The sequence below is a fragment of the Oncorhynchus tshawytscha genome, linkage group LG19 (genome assembly GCF_018296145.1).
Source record: "Oncorhynchus tshawytscha isolate Ot180627B linkage group LG19, Otsh_v2.0, whole genome shotgun sequence".
Lineage (NCBI taxonomy): Eukaryota > Metazoa > Chordata > Actinopteri > Salmoniformes > Salmonidae > Oncorhynchus > Oncorhynchus tshawytscha.
Genome location: NC_056447.1, coordinates 7,628,322 through 7,646,509, shown reverse-complemented (window position 1 = coordinate 7,646,509; position 18,188 = coordinate 7,628,322). Strand labels below are relative to the sequence as shown.

At 42.0% G+C, this 18,188-nt stretch overlaps 1 protein-coding gene across 5 annotated transcripts in view; it reads right to left on the bottom strand.

Annotated features, from left to right (window-relative positions):
* The window catches only part of phf21ab (PHD finger protein 21Ab), a 76,574-nt gene that overhangs the window by 17,489 nt on the left and 40,897 nt on the right, over positions 1–18,188 (bottom strand). For 3 of the 5 annotated variants that reach the window (XM_024378971.2, XM_024378967.2, XM_024378970.2), the window contains exons 8-14: positions 17,750–18,007; positions 17,243–17,341; positions 9,812–10,132; positions 9,587–9,682; positions 6,856–6,907; positions 6,682–6,761; positions 135–195 (exon numbers count right to left, since the gene is read on the bottom strand). In XM_024378971.2, coding sequence (XP_024234739.1) covers positions 135–195; positions 6,682–6,761; positions 6,856–6,907; positions 9,587–9,682; positions 9,812–10,132; positions 17,243–17,341; positions 17,750–18,007 — 967 coding nt within the window. The remainder of the gene's footprint in view (positions 1–134; positions 196–6,681; positions 6,762–6,855; positions 6,908–9,586; positions 9,683–9,811; positions 10,133–17,242; positions 17,342–17,749; positions 18,008–18,188) is intronic. The other 2 variants (XM_024378968.2, XM_024378969.2) reach the window with 2 other exon arrangements.

Genomic DNA, 18,188 nt, shown 5'->3' with positions numbered 1-18,188 from the left:
ATTAAAACATACATGCATCAAATATAGGCCAGCTCAGTAATGTATACATCTATATGTCCCCTGGGCATTGGAACAGGTGTATGTGCAGGTGTTTACAGACTCTAGTGTTGACAGCTTGTTGAGTGGATACTGACCTCGCTTTCTGGTTCCCTGGTGGAGCGGAGTGTTTAGGTAGGTCACTGCACTCTTCTTCCTCTGCACGGCGTCGAAAGGAATACATATGTGGGAGAACAAATCCAGCTTTGATTTGACTGCAAAGTCCATGTTGCTCACTCAAAAAGGACACCCGTTTTCTTTTCACATGCTACACAGGGCTAGATTCTAACTCGGAGTCCATGCATTCAGATATTCACATGAATTCAGATATTCACATGCAAGGAAAACGGTGCGTATTATGGTCGCATTTTAAAAAGTATGTGCACTGGCATTCAACCTAATAAGAAACACATTTTGTACAGGGTCGGGTAGTAATGGATTACATGTAATAGAGATTACGTTATCCGATTACAGATATGAAGTTTCTGTATCCCAATTTGCCTATGCTAAAAATACAGATATTTCTGCACATGTGCAGGATATTGTTTTTTACGTAGCTGCAGTGCCGAGTGCTCCGCTACCTCTCTCCCCTCCTTGGTTTCCTCTGTCTGGTTACTAGTGTAGCCTGCAAACTTCATGCTGTATACAAAACTGTTTGAACTACTGCAGTTCATTCCTCAATTAGCATAAGAACGATTATGTTTTTTCTATTTACATGTTTTACACAAAAAACATTAAATCGACATGTTCCTACAAAATGTGTTGTCAGTGTTGCATCACAGAGCTAAAGGCGTCACTACAGACCCTGGTTCGATCCCGGGATGTATCACAACTGGCCGTGATTGGGAGTCCTATAGGGCTGCGCACAATTGGCCCAGCGTCGTCCGGGTTAGTTAGGGGAGGGTTTGGTCGGGGTAGGCGGTCATTGTAAAATAAGAATTTGTTCTTAACTGACTTGCCTAGTTAAATGAAGGTTAAATGAATACAAATAAAATCATAAGCACAACACAAACAGGCAGTCTAGCGACTTAATGTTCTTCTTAGCTGCCGACTTACATGCAGATATTTCCTCTCGCCACAATATCAACATATGGCATAACTATGGCACTGGGCCATTCAAAAACAAAACTTGCCCATTCAGACTCTTTACCGGTCTGGACAAACGCTCGGCTGCCCAGAGGTGGAACGCAGCAAGACACAGACTCGCAGTCTAATTAGCGATTCAATGTTATTTTTTTAATCATCATTGCCAGTATTGCCTAAATTGCGCAGGAGACAGACAGGCAGTCAAGTGAGGCAGACAGGCAGTCAAGTGGTGTTCTTTTCTCAGGAACTACAATATGGCAGCAACTATAAAGATTAGCCTACATCACACAAAACGCTGACTGTTTTGCTCGAAAGTGTAGGGACTGTGTCCTGCTGTGCAACTGCAATATCAGTTACAACAGACAGACAGGTTATAGCCTTGATAATATAAACGTTTTACAATGTTCGTTCAAATCGCTGCAGGGTTTTTATTTCAGCTGTTTAGAAATATGAGGCAGAGACATAGGCTACATCATCATGGTTGAGAAGGTGAGTGAATAGCGAAACTCGAAGGGAGACGGAGTGTGAGCAGCAGCTTCAAATGTGTGTGTAAAATAACAGTAAAATAACAATGTGACCCTGATATTTAGCATTAAGAAAGAGGTCTCTGGAGGGGCCGGCGGGTGCATGGGCAAAATCTCTGTACCCGTAGCCACGGCTTATGAAGAAACTAATCAGCTTGGATTAATTAAAAAAAATTTTTTTTTACAAATTAAAATGTCATTGGATTAGTTACATTCTTAAAAAGAGCTGATTTGTCAGCATTGCTGTCGTTTAGCACATATTCAAAACTTCTCACATGCTCTCAGAGATTCTATTGTTGTTCTGCTGATCGCCCATTAAGGGTGGATGGCTTCTTTTGTATTCTGGATAACACTCGCCAGTCCAGCTTCCCTGCCCCATCCACCGCTGCCCCCTGGACACTGATCTCTTGGCTACATAGCTGATGCACTCTGGACTGTCCATTAATCACGGTACTCCATTCTGCTTGTTTATGTTTTATCTGTAGGCCCCGTTGCCTAGTCAACGCCATTTTACCTGCTGTTGTTGTGCTAGCTGATTAGCTGTTGTCTCACCTACTGTTTAAGCTAGCTTTCCCAATTCAACACCTGTGATTACTGTATGCCTCGCTGTATGTCTCTCTCAAATGTCAATATGCCTTGTATACTGTTGCTCAGGTTAGTTATCATTGTTCTAGTTCACAATGGAGCCCCTAGTTCTACTCTTCATACCCCTGATAACTCCTTTGTCCCACCTCCCACACATGCGGTGACCTCACCCATTACAACCAGCATGTCCAGAGACACAACCTCTCTCATCATCACCCAGTGCCTGGGCTTACCCCCGCTGTACCCGCACCCCACCATACCCCTGTCTGCGCATTATGCCCTGAATATATTCTACCATGCCCAGAAACCTGCTCCTCTTATTCTCTGTCCCCAACGCTCTAGGCGACCAGTTTTGATAGCCTTTAGCCGCACCCTCATACTACTCCTTCTCTGTTCCGTGGGTGATGTGGAGGTAAACCCAGGCCCTGCATGTCCCCAGGCACCCTCATTTGTTGACTTCTGTGATCGAAAAAGCCTTGGTTTCATGCATGTCAACATCAGAAGCCTCCTCCCTAAGTTTGTTTTACTCACTGCTCTAGCACACTCTGCTAACCCCGATGTCCTTGCTGTGTCTGAATCCTGGCTCAGGAAGGCCACCAAAAATTCAGAGATTTCCATAGCCAACTATAACATCTTCCGTCAAGATAGAACTGCTAAAGGGGGAGGAGTTGCAGTCTACTGCAGAGATAGCCTGCAAAGTAATGTCATACTTTCCAGGTCCATACCCAAACAGTTCGAACTACTAATTTTGAAAATTACTCTCTCCAGAAATAAGTCTCTCACTGTTGCCGCCTGCTACCGACCCCCCTCAGCTCCCAGCTGTGCCCTGGACACCATTTGTGAATTGATCGCCCCCATCTAGCCTCAGAGTTTGTTCTGTTAGGTGACCTAAACTGGGATATGCTTAACACCCCGCCAGTCCTACAATCTAAGCTAGATGCCCTCAATCTCACACAAATCATCAAGGAACCCACCAGGTACAACCCTAACTCTGTAAACAAGGGCACCCTCATAGACGTCATTCTGACCAACTGGCCCTCCAAATACACCTCCGCTGTCTTCAACCAGGATCTCAGCGATCACTGCCTCATTGCCTGTATCCGCTACGGAGCCGCAGTCAAACGACCACCCCTCATCACTGTCAAACGCTCCCTAAAACACTTCTGTGAGCAGGCCTTTCTAATCGACCTGGCCCGGGTATCCTGGAAGGACATTGACCTCATCCCGTCAGTTGAGGATGCCTGGTCATTCTTTAAAAGTAACTTCCTTACCATTTTAGATAAGCATGCTCCGTTCAAAAAATGCAGAACTAAGAACAGATACAGTCCTTGGTTCACCCCAGACCTGACTGCCCTCGACCAGCACAAAAACATCCTGTGGCGGACTGCAATAGCATCGAATAGTCCCCGGGATATGCAACTGTTCAGGGAAGTCCGGAACCAATACACGCAGTCAGTCAGGAAAGCTAAGGCCAGCTTCTTCAGGCAGAAGTTTGCATCCTGTAGCTCCAACTCCAAAAAGTTCTGGGACACTGTGAAGTCCATGGAGAACAAGAGCACCTCCTCCCAGCTGCCCACTGCACTGAGACTAGGTAACACAGTCACCACCGATAAGTCCATGATTATCGAAAACTTCAATAAGCATTTCTCAACGGCTGGCCATGCCTTCCGCCTGGCTACTCCAACCTCGGCCAACAGCTCTGCCCCCCGGCAGCTCCTCGCCCAAGCCTCTCCAGGTTCTCCTTTACCCAAATCCAGATAGCAGATGTTCTGAAAGAGCTGCAAAACCTGGACCCGTACAAATCAGCTGGGCTTGACAATCTGGACCCCTATTTCTGAAACTTTCCGCCGCCATTGTCGCAACCCCTATTACCAGCCTGTTCAACCTCTCTTTCATATCGTCTGAGATCCCCAAGGATTGAAAGCTGCCGCAGTCATCCCCCTCTTCAAAGGGGGAGACACCCTGGACCCAAACTGTTACAGACCTATATCCATCCTGCCCTGCCTATCTAAGGTCTTCGAAAGCCAAGTCAACAAACAGGTCACTGACCATCTCGAATCCCACCGTACCTTCTCCGCTGTGCAATCTGGTTTCCGAGCCGGTCACGGGCGCACCTCAGCAACACTCAAGGTACTAAACGATATCATAACCGCCATCGATAAAAGACAGTACTGTGCAGCCGTCTTCATTGACCTTGCCAAGGCTTTCGACTCTGTCAATCACCATATTCTTATCGGCAGACTCAGTAGCCTCGGTTTTTCGGATGACTGCCTTGCCTGGTTCACCAATTACTTTGCAGACAGAGTTCAGTGTGTCAAATCGGAGGGCATGCTGTCCGGTCCTCTGTCAGTCTCTATGGGGGTGCCACAGGGTTCAATTCTCGGGCCGACTCTTTTCTCTGTATATATCAATGATGTTGCTCTTGCTGCGGGCGATTACCTGATCCACCTCTACGCAGACGACACCATTCTATATACTTTCGGCCCGTCATTGGACACTGTGCTATCTAACCTCCAAACAAGCTTCAATGCCATACAACACTCCTTCCGTGGTCTCCAACTGCTCTTAAACGCTAGTAAAACCAAATGCATGCTTTTCAACCAATCGCTGCCTGCACCCGCATGCCCGACTAGCATCACCACCCTGGATGGTTCCGACCTTGAATATGTGGACATCTATAAGTACCTAGGTGTCTGGCTAGACTGCAAACTCTCCTTCCAGACTCATATCAAACATCTCCAATCGAAAATCAAATCAAGAGTCGGCTTTCTATTCCGCAACAAAGCCTCCTTCACTCACGCCGCCAAGCTTACCCTAGTAAAACTGACTATCCTTCCGATCCTCGACTTCGGCGATGTCATCTACAAAATGGCTTCCAACACTCTACTCAGCAAACTGGATGCAATCTATCACAGTGCCATCCGTTTTGTCACTAAAGCACCTTATACCACCCACCACTGCGACCTGTATGCTCTGGTCGGCTGGCCCTCGTTACATATTCGTCGCCAGACCCACTGGCTCCAGGTCATCTACAAGTCCATGCTAGGTAAAGCTCCGCCTTATCTCAGTTCACTGGTCACGATGGCAACACCCATCCGTAGCACGCGCTCCAGCAGGTGTATCTCACTGATCATCCCTAAAGCCAACACCTCATTTGGCCGCCTTTCGTTCCAGTACTCTGCTACCTGTGACTGGAACGAATTGCAAAAATCGCTGAAGTTGGAGACTTTTATCTCCCTCACCAACTTCAAACATCAGCTATCTGAGCAGCTAACCGATCGCTGCTGCTGTACATAGTCTATTGGTAAATAGCCCACCCATTTTCACCTACCTCATCCCCATACTGTTTTTATTTATTTACTTGCTCTTTTGCACACCAATATCTCTACCTGTACATGACCATCTGATCATTTATCACTCCAGTGTTAATCTGCAAAATTGTAATTATTCACCTACCTCCTCATGCCTTTTGCACACATTGTATATAGACTCCCCCCTTTGTTTTCTACTGTGTTATTGACTTGTTAATTGTTTATTCCATGTGTAACTCTGTGTTGTCTGCTCACACTGCTATGCTTTATCTTGGCCAGGTCGCAGTTGCAAATGAGAACTTGTTCTCAACTGGCCTACCTGGTTAAATAAAGGTGAAAAAAAAAAATATATATATATATATATATATTTTAAGGTGAGCGAATAGGTCTTTTCATTCAATTTATTACTGATATCAAATTACATGGCTTAGCCTCCTATCAGTAACCTAAATATTGGGATATATCATTGAGAGTTAGCAATCTAGCTACTACTACCCTGGTGGTGAATTAGCCCGGGCTATTTGACATTAGTGCCCCATGTAGACAAATTAATCTCTATTGAACCAAAAAATAGAAATTCTGGAACCCCATCTTGACAGTCAAATAAACAACAAAAATCCCAACAATCACACCAAAAGAAATCTGGAATCATGCCTTTCTGCTTGGACATTTTAGATTAAACAATTAATTTCTTAAATCATACCATCTTAGTCTAGTACACTTCTTAATGAAGCATGTTGAATGACGTTAAAAGATGATTTGGCTATACATTTAGTCTATTGCGAGACCCTGCCACAAATTTTTGGTGCAACCCAATCATGGGCTGAAAACTTTAGTATGGAGCCCTGTGACAATGCTCTCACACATAAAGAACATGTGAATGATAGGACCTTCATAATCTCACACATCGCAATTTGGAAATACAAATTTTAGGCTACTAAATAAAATAATGCTATAGTAGGTGCCTGTTTTTAAAACATCTGGGTGTTATAAGTGAAAGTAATCAGATTACTTTATTCATTGAGTTATTTTTTTAGTAATCCGACCAATATTGATTGTGTATCAGTTGTTGTAGTAATGTGTGGTTACACTATACATATATATATTTTTTAATGTGATAAGTAGAAGAACAGCCATACCTCGGGCTCAAACACAGCTCCACTGTACACCGGGTTCGCCGTTGTTCTTCGCTTACGCTCTTGCCTTCTGCTTTGAATTTCTATAAACAAAGAGCAGCATCTTAATACAAGCATTGCAGTGTAAACTTCTAGGGAATGTAGGTGAATGTAGCAACTGGAATTTAATTCACTTACCTTCCATATGGTCATGGGTGACAAGTCCGAGGGCAACCATGAAGGCAAGTTTCTGGGGGAAACAATAAAAGGGTATTAGGACAACCCCCCACAAAAATGGTGCCCTGTGTGAGGAGAATTCCTAAAAAATATATTTAAAACACACACCCTTGACTTTTTCACGTTACATCCTTAGTAAAATGGATTATTATTTCCTCTCTCAATCTACCCACAATACCCCAAAATGTCAAAGTGAAAACATTTTTTTTTTTTTTTTTTGCCAATTTATAAACATAAACTGAAATACCTTATTTACATAAGTATTTAGACCCTTTGCTATGAGATTCGAAATTGAGCTCAGGTGCATCCTGTTTCCATTGAGCATCCTTGAGATGTTTATACAACTTGATAGGAGTTCACCTGTGGCAAATTCACCTGTGGTAAGTCCACCTTTCTATATGAGGTCCCACAGCTGACAGTGCATGTCAGAGCAAAAACTAAGCCATGAGGTCAAAGGAATTGTCTGTAGAGCTCTGAGACAGGATTGTGCCGAGCACAGATCTGGAAAAGGGTACCAAAAAAATCTGCAGCATTGAAAGTCACCAAGAACACAGTGGCCTCCATCATTCTGAGATTGAAGAAGTTTGGAACCACCAATAATCTTCCTAGAGCTGGCCAACCAGACAAACTGAGAAATCAGGGGAGAAGGGCATTGGTCAGGGAGGTGTAAAAAAAAAAAAATTCTGGTCTGATGAAACCAAGATTGAACGTCTGAAGGAAACCTTAAACCATCCCTACAGTGAAGCATGGTAGTGGCAGCATCAGTGGGGATGTTTTGCAGGGACAGAGAGATTCTTGATGAAAACCTGATCCAGGGCGCTCAGTACCTCAGACTGTCCAACAGGACAATAACCCTAAGCACACAGCCAAGACAAGGCACGAGTGGCTTCAGGAAAAGTCTCTGAATGTCCTTGAGTGGCCCAGCCAGAGCCTGGACTTGAACATCTCTGGAGAAACCTGGAAATGCCTGTGCAGCAACACTCCCCATCCAACCTGACAGAGCTTGAGAGGATCTGCAGAGAAGAAATGGAAGAAACTCCAAATACAGGTGTGCCAAGCTTGAAGCATCATACCCAAGAAGACTTGAGGTTGTAATTGCTTTTTTCTTCACATCCAAGACTCAAGGTTGTAATCGCTGCTTCAACAAAGTACTGAGTAAAGGGTCTGAATACTTATTTAAATGTGATATTTCATTTTTTTTTTAACATTTATTATAATAATTAGCAAAAATGTTTAACTGTTTTTGCCTTGTCATAAGGTTGTAAACTCAAAATGTGGAAAAAGTCAAGTGGTCTGAATACTTTCCGAAGGCATTGTATAGCGTGCAATTATCTGTAAGGTCCCTCAGTTGAGTAGTGAACTTCAAACACAGATCCAACCACAAAGACCAATGCCTCGCAAAGGGCACCTATTGGTAGATTGTTAAAAATGGAATAGGCCTATCCCTTTTGAGCATGGTGAAGTAATTAATTACACGTGGATAGTGACTTGATGTATCAATACACCCGGTCACTACAAAGATACAGGCGTTCTTCCTAACTCCATTGCCAGAGAGGAAGGAAACCGCTCAGGGATTTCACAAAGAGGCCAATGGTGATTTTAAAACCGTTAAAGTTGAATGGCTGTGATAGAACACTGAGGATGGATCAACAACATTGTAGTTACACCACAATACTAACATAACTGACAGAGTGAAAAGGAGGAAGCCTGTACAGAATACAAATATTCCAAAGCATGCATCCTGTAAAACTGAAGAAAAAAAAAGTAAAACTAAAAGTAAAACTGATAAAAATGTGGCAAAGAAATTAACTTCATGTCCTGTATACAAAGTATTATGTTTGGGGCAAATTGAACACAACATCACTGAATACTACTCTCCATATTTTCAAGCATGGAAGTGGCTGCATCATGTTATGGGTATGCTTGTCATCAGAAATTAATAGGGAGTTATTTTTATATTAAAAGGAAACGGAATCGAGCTAAGCAAAGGAAAAAAATCGTGGAGGAAAAACTGATTCAGTCTGCTTTCCAACAGACACAGAAATATTCACCTTTGACCAGGACAATAACCTAAAACACAAGGCCAAATATACACTGGAGTTGCTTACCAAGACGACATTGTATGTTCCTAAGTGGCCTAATTTCAGTTGACTTGAAAATGGCTGTATAGTAATGATCAACAACCAAATTGACAGAGCTTGAAGAATTTGTAAATAATATTGTACAATCCAGGTGTGCAAAGCTCTTAGAATTACCCAAAAATACTCACAACTGTAATCCCTGCCAAAGATGATTCTAACATGTATTGACTCAAGGAATACTTTTCTAATCAAGATGTGTTTCATTTTTCATATATTTTTACCTCCTGTGCTTTACCTTGTGTATTTTGGCTAGATCTTTGACAGAAAAAAAAAATGTACAAATCCATTTTAATCCCAGTTTGTAACAACAAAATGTGGAAAAAGTCAAGGGGTGTGAATACTTTCTGAAGGCACTATCTATAATTTACTTGATATGTTTATACTGTATCTTTGGCAGAGCCTGCCTCATGACAGAATGTTATCTGTGAAGGATTGTCTAAAACTGAGGTTCTATCAGTAGGCTGATACTCCCAAAAATGTAAACATATGCATTTGTTATGCTGGTTTGATCCCAAGTTTACAATGAAGCATTAGTGCCAACTCCAGTGTACCTGAGGATTGTCCTCTCTCTTCGGTCTGGGTGCTGGAGACAGAGGAGGGGTGCTGCTTGCCATTTTCTGCTCCAATCCCCTGTGAGCTTTAACAGCCTGGAAACATGTGAGAGGAAAACAAAGCTCTCAAATCACAAACCAACAAAGTAAGAGTTAAGTGTAGAATGACTTCAATTCTGAAAAGGAGACAAGTCGCTTTCCCCATCCCCTAACCATGGTACTGACCTTGGTGTCTGAGGAGAGGCTGCTGATCTGCAGTGTCTGCTTGGGGGTGGCGAGGCGTGCTGATGCCGGGGCCGTGATAACGATGCCTGTCACAGTGCCTGTGTGCTGGCCACTTTTGGCGCCAGCGGAAGCACATGGCTGGCCGTTGACAATGCGCACCTGGTGGATGGGCCCGGCGCTGGAGGTCAGCGAGGAGGAGCTCAACTTGGTGGTCAGCATCACCGGGCCCCGCTGGAGCAACTGGGGCGCCGCCATCATGGCCGGAGGGGGTGCCGGGGCGATTGGCACGTTGTTATTCGGCGTGACGGGCTTCGGACGGACCTGAGTCGGGAGGATAGGGGTCAAAGATTAGCCAATTAGTCGATAAGGCATTACTTGTCATTTTGGAGCTTAGGGGTCTTCATAAACGTGTGTAAAAGGGACTGTCCAGAGACAGGTAATGCCAACGTGGTGCTGAGATATCACTGACTGTAGATGGAGGCATACTACAGTCGCCACTTGACTATGAACACTTAGGTAAGTCAGTTGTAAGTAAAAGTGACACCACAGATGTGAGCAGTCATTCATTTTTAAAAGGAACACAATCAAAACCAGCAAAAAAGACTGGTAATCTTTGTGGTTTTGCTAATGTTCCTTTTGCCTTTGCTGGTGTTCCTTATCCATATAAGCAGAAATATTTTGCAGGAGTCGACATGGCCTGTTAGAGTCGCGTTGTTATTTCCTAGGAGTTCAATACACCATAGCCCACCACGATTTAGTTTAACCCCCTGGTTGGATGGACTTACTGTGAGTCGCGCTGGACCGGAATGCCTAAAGCTTGACTAAGAATGAGCCCACTGTTGAGGGATGCTGAGCTCCCAGTGGCATTACACACCTTAATAACAGGGCATTAAATCAAACGTTCACACCCAGGGTTAAAAACAGGTTATGGGCAATTCCACGATAAATGAGTGATACAGAGACTCAGATTTTTCACTTCAAGATGTGAAACAAAAATCAATAATTGCAAATGTAATCCTTTAGACCTCAATAATAATCTACAGCAACATTCTAGAATTAAGAGTTTAAGATAAAACGAATCACATATTTCAAAACAGACATAGCACAAAAACAAAGAACAAATGACAATTACAAGAACTTACACACGAACAAAAGTAAACGTAACAATTTCAAAGATTTTACTGAGTTACAGTTCATATAAGGAAATCAGTCAATTTAAATGAATTCATTAGGCCCTAATCTATGGATTTCCCATGACTGGGCTGTGGCCTGTGGAATGTTGTCCCTCTTCAATGGACGTGCAAAGTTGCTGAATATTGGCAGGAACTAGAATACACGGTTGTACACGTCAATCCAGAGCATCCCAAACATGCTCTACGGGTGACATGTCTGGTGAGTATGCAGACCATAGAAGTACTGGGACATTTTCAGCATCCAGAAATTGTGTACAGATCCTTGAGACATGGGGCAGTGCATTATGATGCTGAAACATGAGGTGATGGCGGCGGATGAATAGCACGACAATGGGCCTCAGGATCTCGACACGATATCTGTGGCATTGTGTTGTGTGACAAAATCGCACATTTTAGTGTGACCTTTTATTGTCCCCAGCACAAGCTGCACCTGTCTAATGATTATGCTGTTCAATCAGCTTCTTGATATGCCACGTCAGGTGGATGAATTATCTTGGCAAAGGAGAAATGCTCACCAACAGGGATGTAAACAAATGTATGCACAACATTTGAGAGAAATAAACTTTTTGTGTGTATAGAACATTTATGGGATCTTTTATTTCAGCTCACGAAACATGAGACCAACACTTAACATGTTGCATTTATATTTTTTGTTCAGTGTAGTTTTAAAAGAGCACAACCTCCTCTTTAATATGACACCACATTCATGCCTATAGGAATTACATTAATTTCGTCTTCCATTGTGTAAAGACTCTCACTATCAAAAAACGCTAAACACACAACATAAAACTTGAGTATTCAAATTGTAGTAAATTTGACTAAGTTACTCACTCAAAATGTACCAAGTACAAAATATTATACGTAGAAATAGTATTTACTCATAAATATTTAAAATGATCAAAAAATGTGACGAGGACAATTCAGAATGCATTTCAAAATCCAAACAAAGTAGGCTATTTGACTGCCAATGACTTCTGTAACCATGTAAATAACTATATCAAAATGTAGATAACCTCTCTCAATAAGATTTAGTACCGATCAGGCCTGACACCAAATGCAGAAATAGAAACTTACTTTGACAACAATTCAGTTAATCTTCATCTAATACTTGTTGCATTAAGAGGAAAAAATCTAAATGCACCCACACAAAGTAGGCCATTGTATTGACAAAGATTCTTAGTACTGTAACCATGTAAAAATGCAAACTATTCAGAGTATTTCAAAATGTAGATTACCTCTCTCAGTAAGATTTAGTACAGACTAGGTCTGACAAAACGTTGAAATATTAGCCTACTTTGACAACTCCTCAGTAAACTATATGTGGCGACGGACAGGTTGACGTTTAAACACCAGATGTGGGAGAGAAAAAAAAACGTTTAAAAAAAACCCCCTGACTCATACCACTTTTAAAAACAACTCCAAAACCCCTTTCACAGTCACTTTAGGACCAAGCTGTGTAGCTCAAGGGTGAACAATGGTAGGACTTGGGGCAGGCGCACTCCATGGAAACATAGGCTCCCTTCTTGGGTATGCTCCCCCTCTGCTTGCTTCCTCCTCTTGCTCTTCCTCTTCCTCTCTCCATGTTCCTCTCCCGCCACTCATCAACTATTGTTTATATAGGATGTTGAAAGAAAAAGATTACAAAGATGACTCTGTGAAATTTTGCCAAACACGTTTAGAATATTACCTCATCTACTTCGATGGGCATAGTTAGATGTTTGTCTTTGTGGGGAGGGACTGAGACGATCAAGTGACGGCATTATGAGCGAAGCACAATGTCGCCTTCAACTCGTTTTCTTGCCTGACAGACTAACTACAGAGTTTGCCAGTGTTGGCTGATTAGTTACGAAGCTGGGACAGTTTCCAAATGAATTAAATAGGTAGAAACATGACAAAACAAGCAAGTTTTTCGCTGGCAATGTAAACAAATATCAATGCAACGCAATATCATATGAGCTCAACTGCACGGGCATCTACCCTAAAGCGACAGCTAGGCTGTCAAATAATAGGAAAACGAGGCAATGTATATCCTATGAACATCTGTACCTAGCAAACTTGACAAACCCGGACCTAAGTCCAACAGATAAACACAAATTACTTTAATCTCCATTTTGGTGGCTAGTTAGTTGGTTGTCTATATAACTAGCTAGTGAAAGTGATTTTGGCGCTTCGCAAACGCAGACCAAATTTACCACCACATACAACTTTTCTTGTCTGACAAACTAGCTACATATAGGAAGAAGCTTGGGCCGTTTCCATATGAATTAAATTGGTAGAAATAAGACAAAACAGCCAACTACCGCACTATATTAGAGGTCAACCGATTATGATTTTTCAACACCGATACCGATTACTGGAGGACCCCCAAAAAAGCCGATACCGAGTAATTGGCCGATTTATATATTTATATTTGTAATAACGACAATTACAACAATACTGAATGAACACTTATTTTAACTTAATATAATACATAAATAAAATCAATTTAGTCTCAAATAAATAATGAAACATGTTCAATTTGGTTTAAATAATGCAAAGACACAGTGTTCGAGAAGAAAGTAAAAGTGCAATATGTGCCATGTAAAAAAGCTAACGTTTAAGTTTCTTGCTCAGAACATGACAACATATGAAAGCTGGTGGTTCCTTCTAACATGACTCTTCAATATTCCCAGTTAAGAAGTTTTTGGTTGTAGTTATTATAAGACTATTTCTCTCTATACCATTTGCATTTCATATACTGACTATTGGATGTTCTTATAGGCACTATAGTATTGCCAGCCTAATCTCGGAAGTTGATAGGTTTGAAGTCAAACAGCACTGTGCTTCAAGCATCGCGAAGAGCTGCTGGCAAACGCAGGAAAGTGCTGTTTGAATGAATGCTTACGAGCCTGCTGCTGCCTACCACCGCTCAGTCAGACTGCTCTATTAAATATGAAATCATAGACTTAATTATAATATAATAAACATACAAAAATATGAGTCTTAGGTCATTAATATGGTCAAACCCGGAAACTATGATTTAGAATACAAAACTTTTATTCTTTCAGTGAAATACGGAACCATTCCCTATGTTATCGAACGGGTGGCATCCCTAAGTCTAAATATTGCTGTTACATGGCACAACCTTCAATGTTATGTCATAATTATGGCACATTAATTACGGTCTTTGTTAGGACGAAATGGTCTTCACACAGTTCACAACAAGCCAGGCGGCCCAAACTGCTGCATATACCCTGACGCTAATGCGCTTTTGTGAAATCATCACCCGTTTGGCGAAGTAGGCTGTGATTCGATGACAGATTAACAGGCACCACATTGATTCTATGCAACGCAGGACAAGCTAGTTAAACTAGTAATATCATCAACCACGTGTAGTTAACTAGTGATTATGTTAAGAGTGATTGTTTTTTTACAAGATAAGTTTAATGCTAGCTAGCAACTTACCTTGGCTCCTTGCTGCACTCGCGTAACAGGTGATCAGCCTGCCACGCAGTCTCCTTGTGGATTGCAATGTAATCTGCCATAATCGGTGTCCAAACTTGAAATCTGCCACAATTAATCTGCCTTGCCAATTAATCAGTCAACCTCTAGACTATATCCAGCAAAACACTGCAATTATTTCCATGAGAGACCGCAATCATTCAAGCTCCTGCTCCACTGTTGATGTGCTCATCATGACAGGATTTGCTAAGCTGAGAGCTGTTTCACAGCATCTAACATCAAAACCAAACATATCTGCTGTTTACTTATTTCACTCACCTCGACATCATCGCTTTCAAAGTGCAAGGACGTGTCCACAGTGAAAAATCGTGGCCGTTCAGCGCAACTTTTAAAAGTCCAAATGAAAACATACCCCAGTTTCCGGTTGATGACAACAGCCAGGCGAATACGACAACAGGTTGTTAGCAATTACATTTTGCGATATTTGACACCAATATTATTGTTAGAAAAACAAGACTGTTCCCAGCGGCTAAATTCATTTAAAGAAAGGCAGTTGACGGCCGCTATGGGTTTTAAAGGGTTAAACAAAACATGCAACTATGAACGACTACTTTTAATGATTTATTTTTTAATCGAAGAACAGTGCAGACGCAAAGTCTGGTAACAGAATGATGGCACAAACAGAACAAATTGCCATTAAACTTTGCATCTGCACCAGGGTTTCTGTAAACTGGCAATTGCCAAAAATAAATCGAAGCTGATATATTATAATTCGGAACGGATGTAAAAAAACAACAAAAAAACGCTCCTACATTTCCACACAGCAGGCCAGGTACTTCTATGCGTGCTCAGGCGCGCTCACTACCTCAACATTATCATGACAGAGAAACCTGACACACTCATTGCTCACATGGAGCACTCCAAACTAAAGACAGATTATGAAATAAACCAAAACGTGTTTCTATAGGTGTAGCAGGTTGCGAACTGTGCAAACATTTCCACTCCGTGAATGATGAGACTGTAAATAATACATGCATTAACAGAAATGTATATAACCAACTGACAGGGATTAACGGTACATTTACTACTGGTGATCTATGTAATGGAGAATTGACCCCCCCCCGAAAAATTTGAAGGGCAAACAATTCACTCAATGAAACAATGACTGCGCAAGAATTTGCGGGAGACAGCGGAGCCATTCTGGAGAGAGACTCGCCTATATCTACTTTTTTTTTTATTGTACTGAAGACATTATCTTCACACATATTTTAGATGCTTTTCACTGACAGCAGCAAGTCAATAATCAGCAAGGCCTATTGCCATGCGCAATGCCCAAATTGCAGGCTTCCCCAATAGGCATAGGCCGACGAGCTCGTGATTTGAAACAATCCACAGCAACGTAAATAAATGAATGATCCTCGATTCCTCTGTGGCTAAGTCAGGCTTTCTGGTGAAATATTTGGAATCGTTTGATTTATTTCTGTACAGACAGGGATAATTGCATAATTTCGGCCAATTTCTTTCCATTTTCCGCCGCTATGACATTTCTCTCCAGTTCTATTGGTTTTCATATCAACTTTCTTTCGTTGTCCAGAAGCACAATCCTAGTCGTGAATTGCACTTTGGCAAACGTTTGAAAATGACATTTTATTTGCTTCTTCGTTACAGGAGTTGCATTTTCTGATAAGACCCATTACCATAATCTAAATGTGATTTCCATCATTCTGAGCACTGTGGGTGGATGCCCTAATGGGTTATGAACCCAACGTATATGGGTCCCGCAAATTTCTCAAAATGACCGGTAATTATTTTTTTTTTATCCCCAAAATGTTGTCTGACACCACATTTTCCTAACGGAAACCCTGATCTGCACTGGTCTTTGGGTAAATGTGTTTGTCAAATGTTCTGTGGAAATTGTTAAAAGTAGTCCTTGTACATCAAGCTATCGAGTTGTATGGTTGGTTTAACTTAGCAATCATTGGTTTTTGTTTAAGATACATTTTAAACGTGAAACATTTGAGTCTCAACATCACTCTGTAACCGTGGAATTACCCTTATACCAATAGCCAAAACGCAAAACATTCAGAAGCTGCTGGACAACAAGAGATTTCACCATAAAGACAAAGACACACAACAGCAGCAAAGGAATGTATTAACAGACAAATGCAACAACACAAGCACACATTCTGAAAGCAATAGAAGACAAGAGGAAAGGTTATGAAAAAAGCAACAAACAATAACTTGGAGCCAAGACTGACTGCACTGTCCTTGTGTACACTGTCGCCCTCTAGTGACTACTGAGTTAAAAGCTTAAATTTCATGTGGCCACTCTCACATTGGATTGTATTGATGGCAGAGTGGAAGCGGCAAAGCGAGAGGTTTTTATCTGCCCAAAATCTGTCCACGATAATGTACATGTAATTTATTTAGCAGACGCTCTTATCCAGAGCGACTTACAGTAGTGAGTGCATATATTTTCATAGTAAAATAACCCCACAAATTATTGTATAGAGGTCAATGAGTGTCAAATTTGGTCAACCAAAAAATGTAATAGCTAATTTGCTAAAAAGCTTATTTGATCTAATATAAGTTCCGTAATGGTTGTTACCAATGCACTGATATAGGTGGACACACATGGCATTCTCCCGCCTGCCACATGGCCTCCTCCCACCTGTCTTCCACATTTGAGGACATGCATTTCCATTGTTAGAGCGGTCACTTCACTATCATGTCAATATAATAGAAAATCTTTGTTGGTGGGGATTAAGGTTAGGGGGCGGGTCTTACTGGGACGCACCTGTGGTTGAAAGGTGGGTCGAGGCGTCAGTCTAGGAGGAGGGACAAACTGAGGAACTTTGATTGGCTGTGCTGAGGTGGGGGTGGTGGTGGCCTGCACCTGAGACAAAACCACAGCAAATACTGTATTCTCTCTACCTGAGCTGCAGACAATTCTATATCTATACTCATCGACTTCTGCAAGTAGTTTTACAGAGAGAAAGATGACTTTGTACCAAGCGCCACCACACACCACTGCCCCAAAGCACCTCCTCATTAAGAGACATGGTTTTCAATAAAATAAATCTAAATTTTGACCATGCATATTTCCATACACATCTACACAGAAAACACGTTCTAGCCACTTTGCTCTAATAAACTTTGTAAGAGACCAAAAAACAGATTGAATCTTTACTGCTTAATTTGAAAACACTTTGGGGTCCCCAAACTGCTACCAGTTATAATATAAAAGTGTTTGAAAGAGTTGAACTAGAAAAGATGACAATGATAGGAAATGAATGATCCTTACCACAAGTGCATTCTTCGACACCAGTCGGACGGGCTCAAAACACTGATTGGTCAATTTGCTAGCCACCTGAAGGTTCACTGGTGTGTTCTGGGAATTGGAGTTGACGATACTAGGCTTGGAGGCATGGCTGATGGCAGCGACCATGGCGACGGTGGCAGGGCGCTGCGCCACAACAGAGGAAGGCATGGTGGGAGTGGCAGCTTTCAGCACTACAGGTAGAGTCTTAGTGGAGATGACTGGGGTGACTGTCAGCGTCTTCTGACAGAGAGAGGAGAGAAAGAAGGAAATAGTTGATTCATCAGAGCACAGAGAAAAATAGAAGAGAGTAATGAGATTGTGTTGAAAAAGGGTGTGGAAAAGTGAGATTGCTTACGCTAGATACAACAAATGTTGTAATGTGAAGCCTGGGGACTCAATACTAGGGCTAACTTCAAACCAT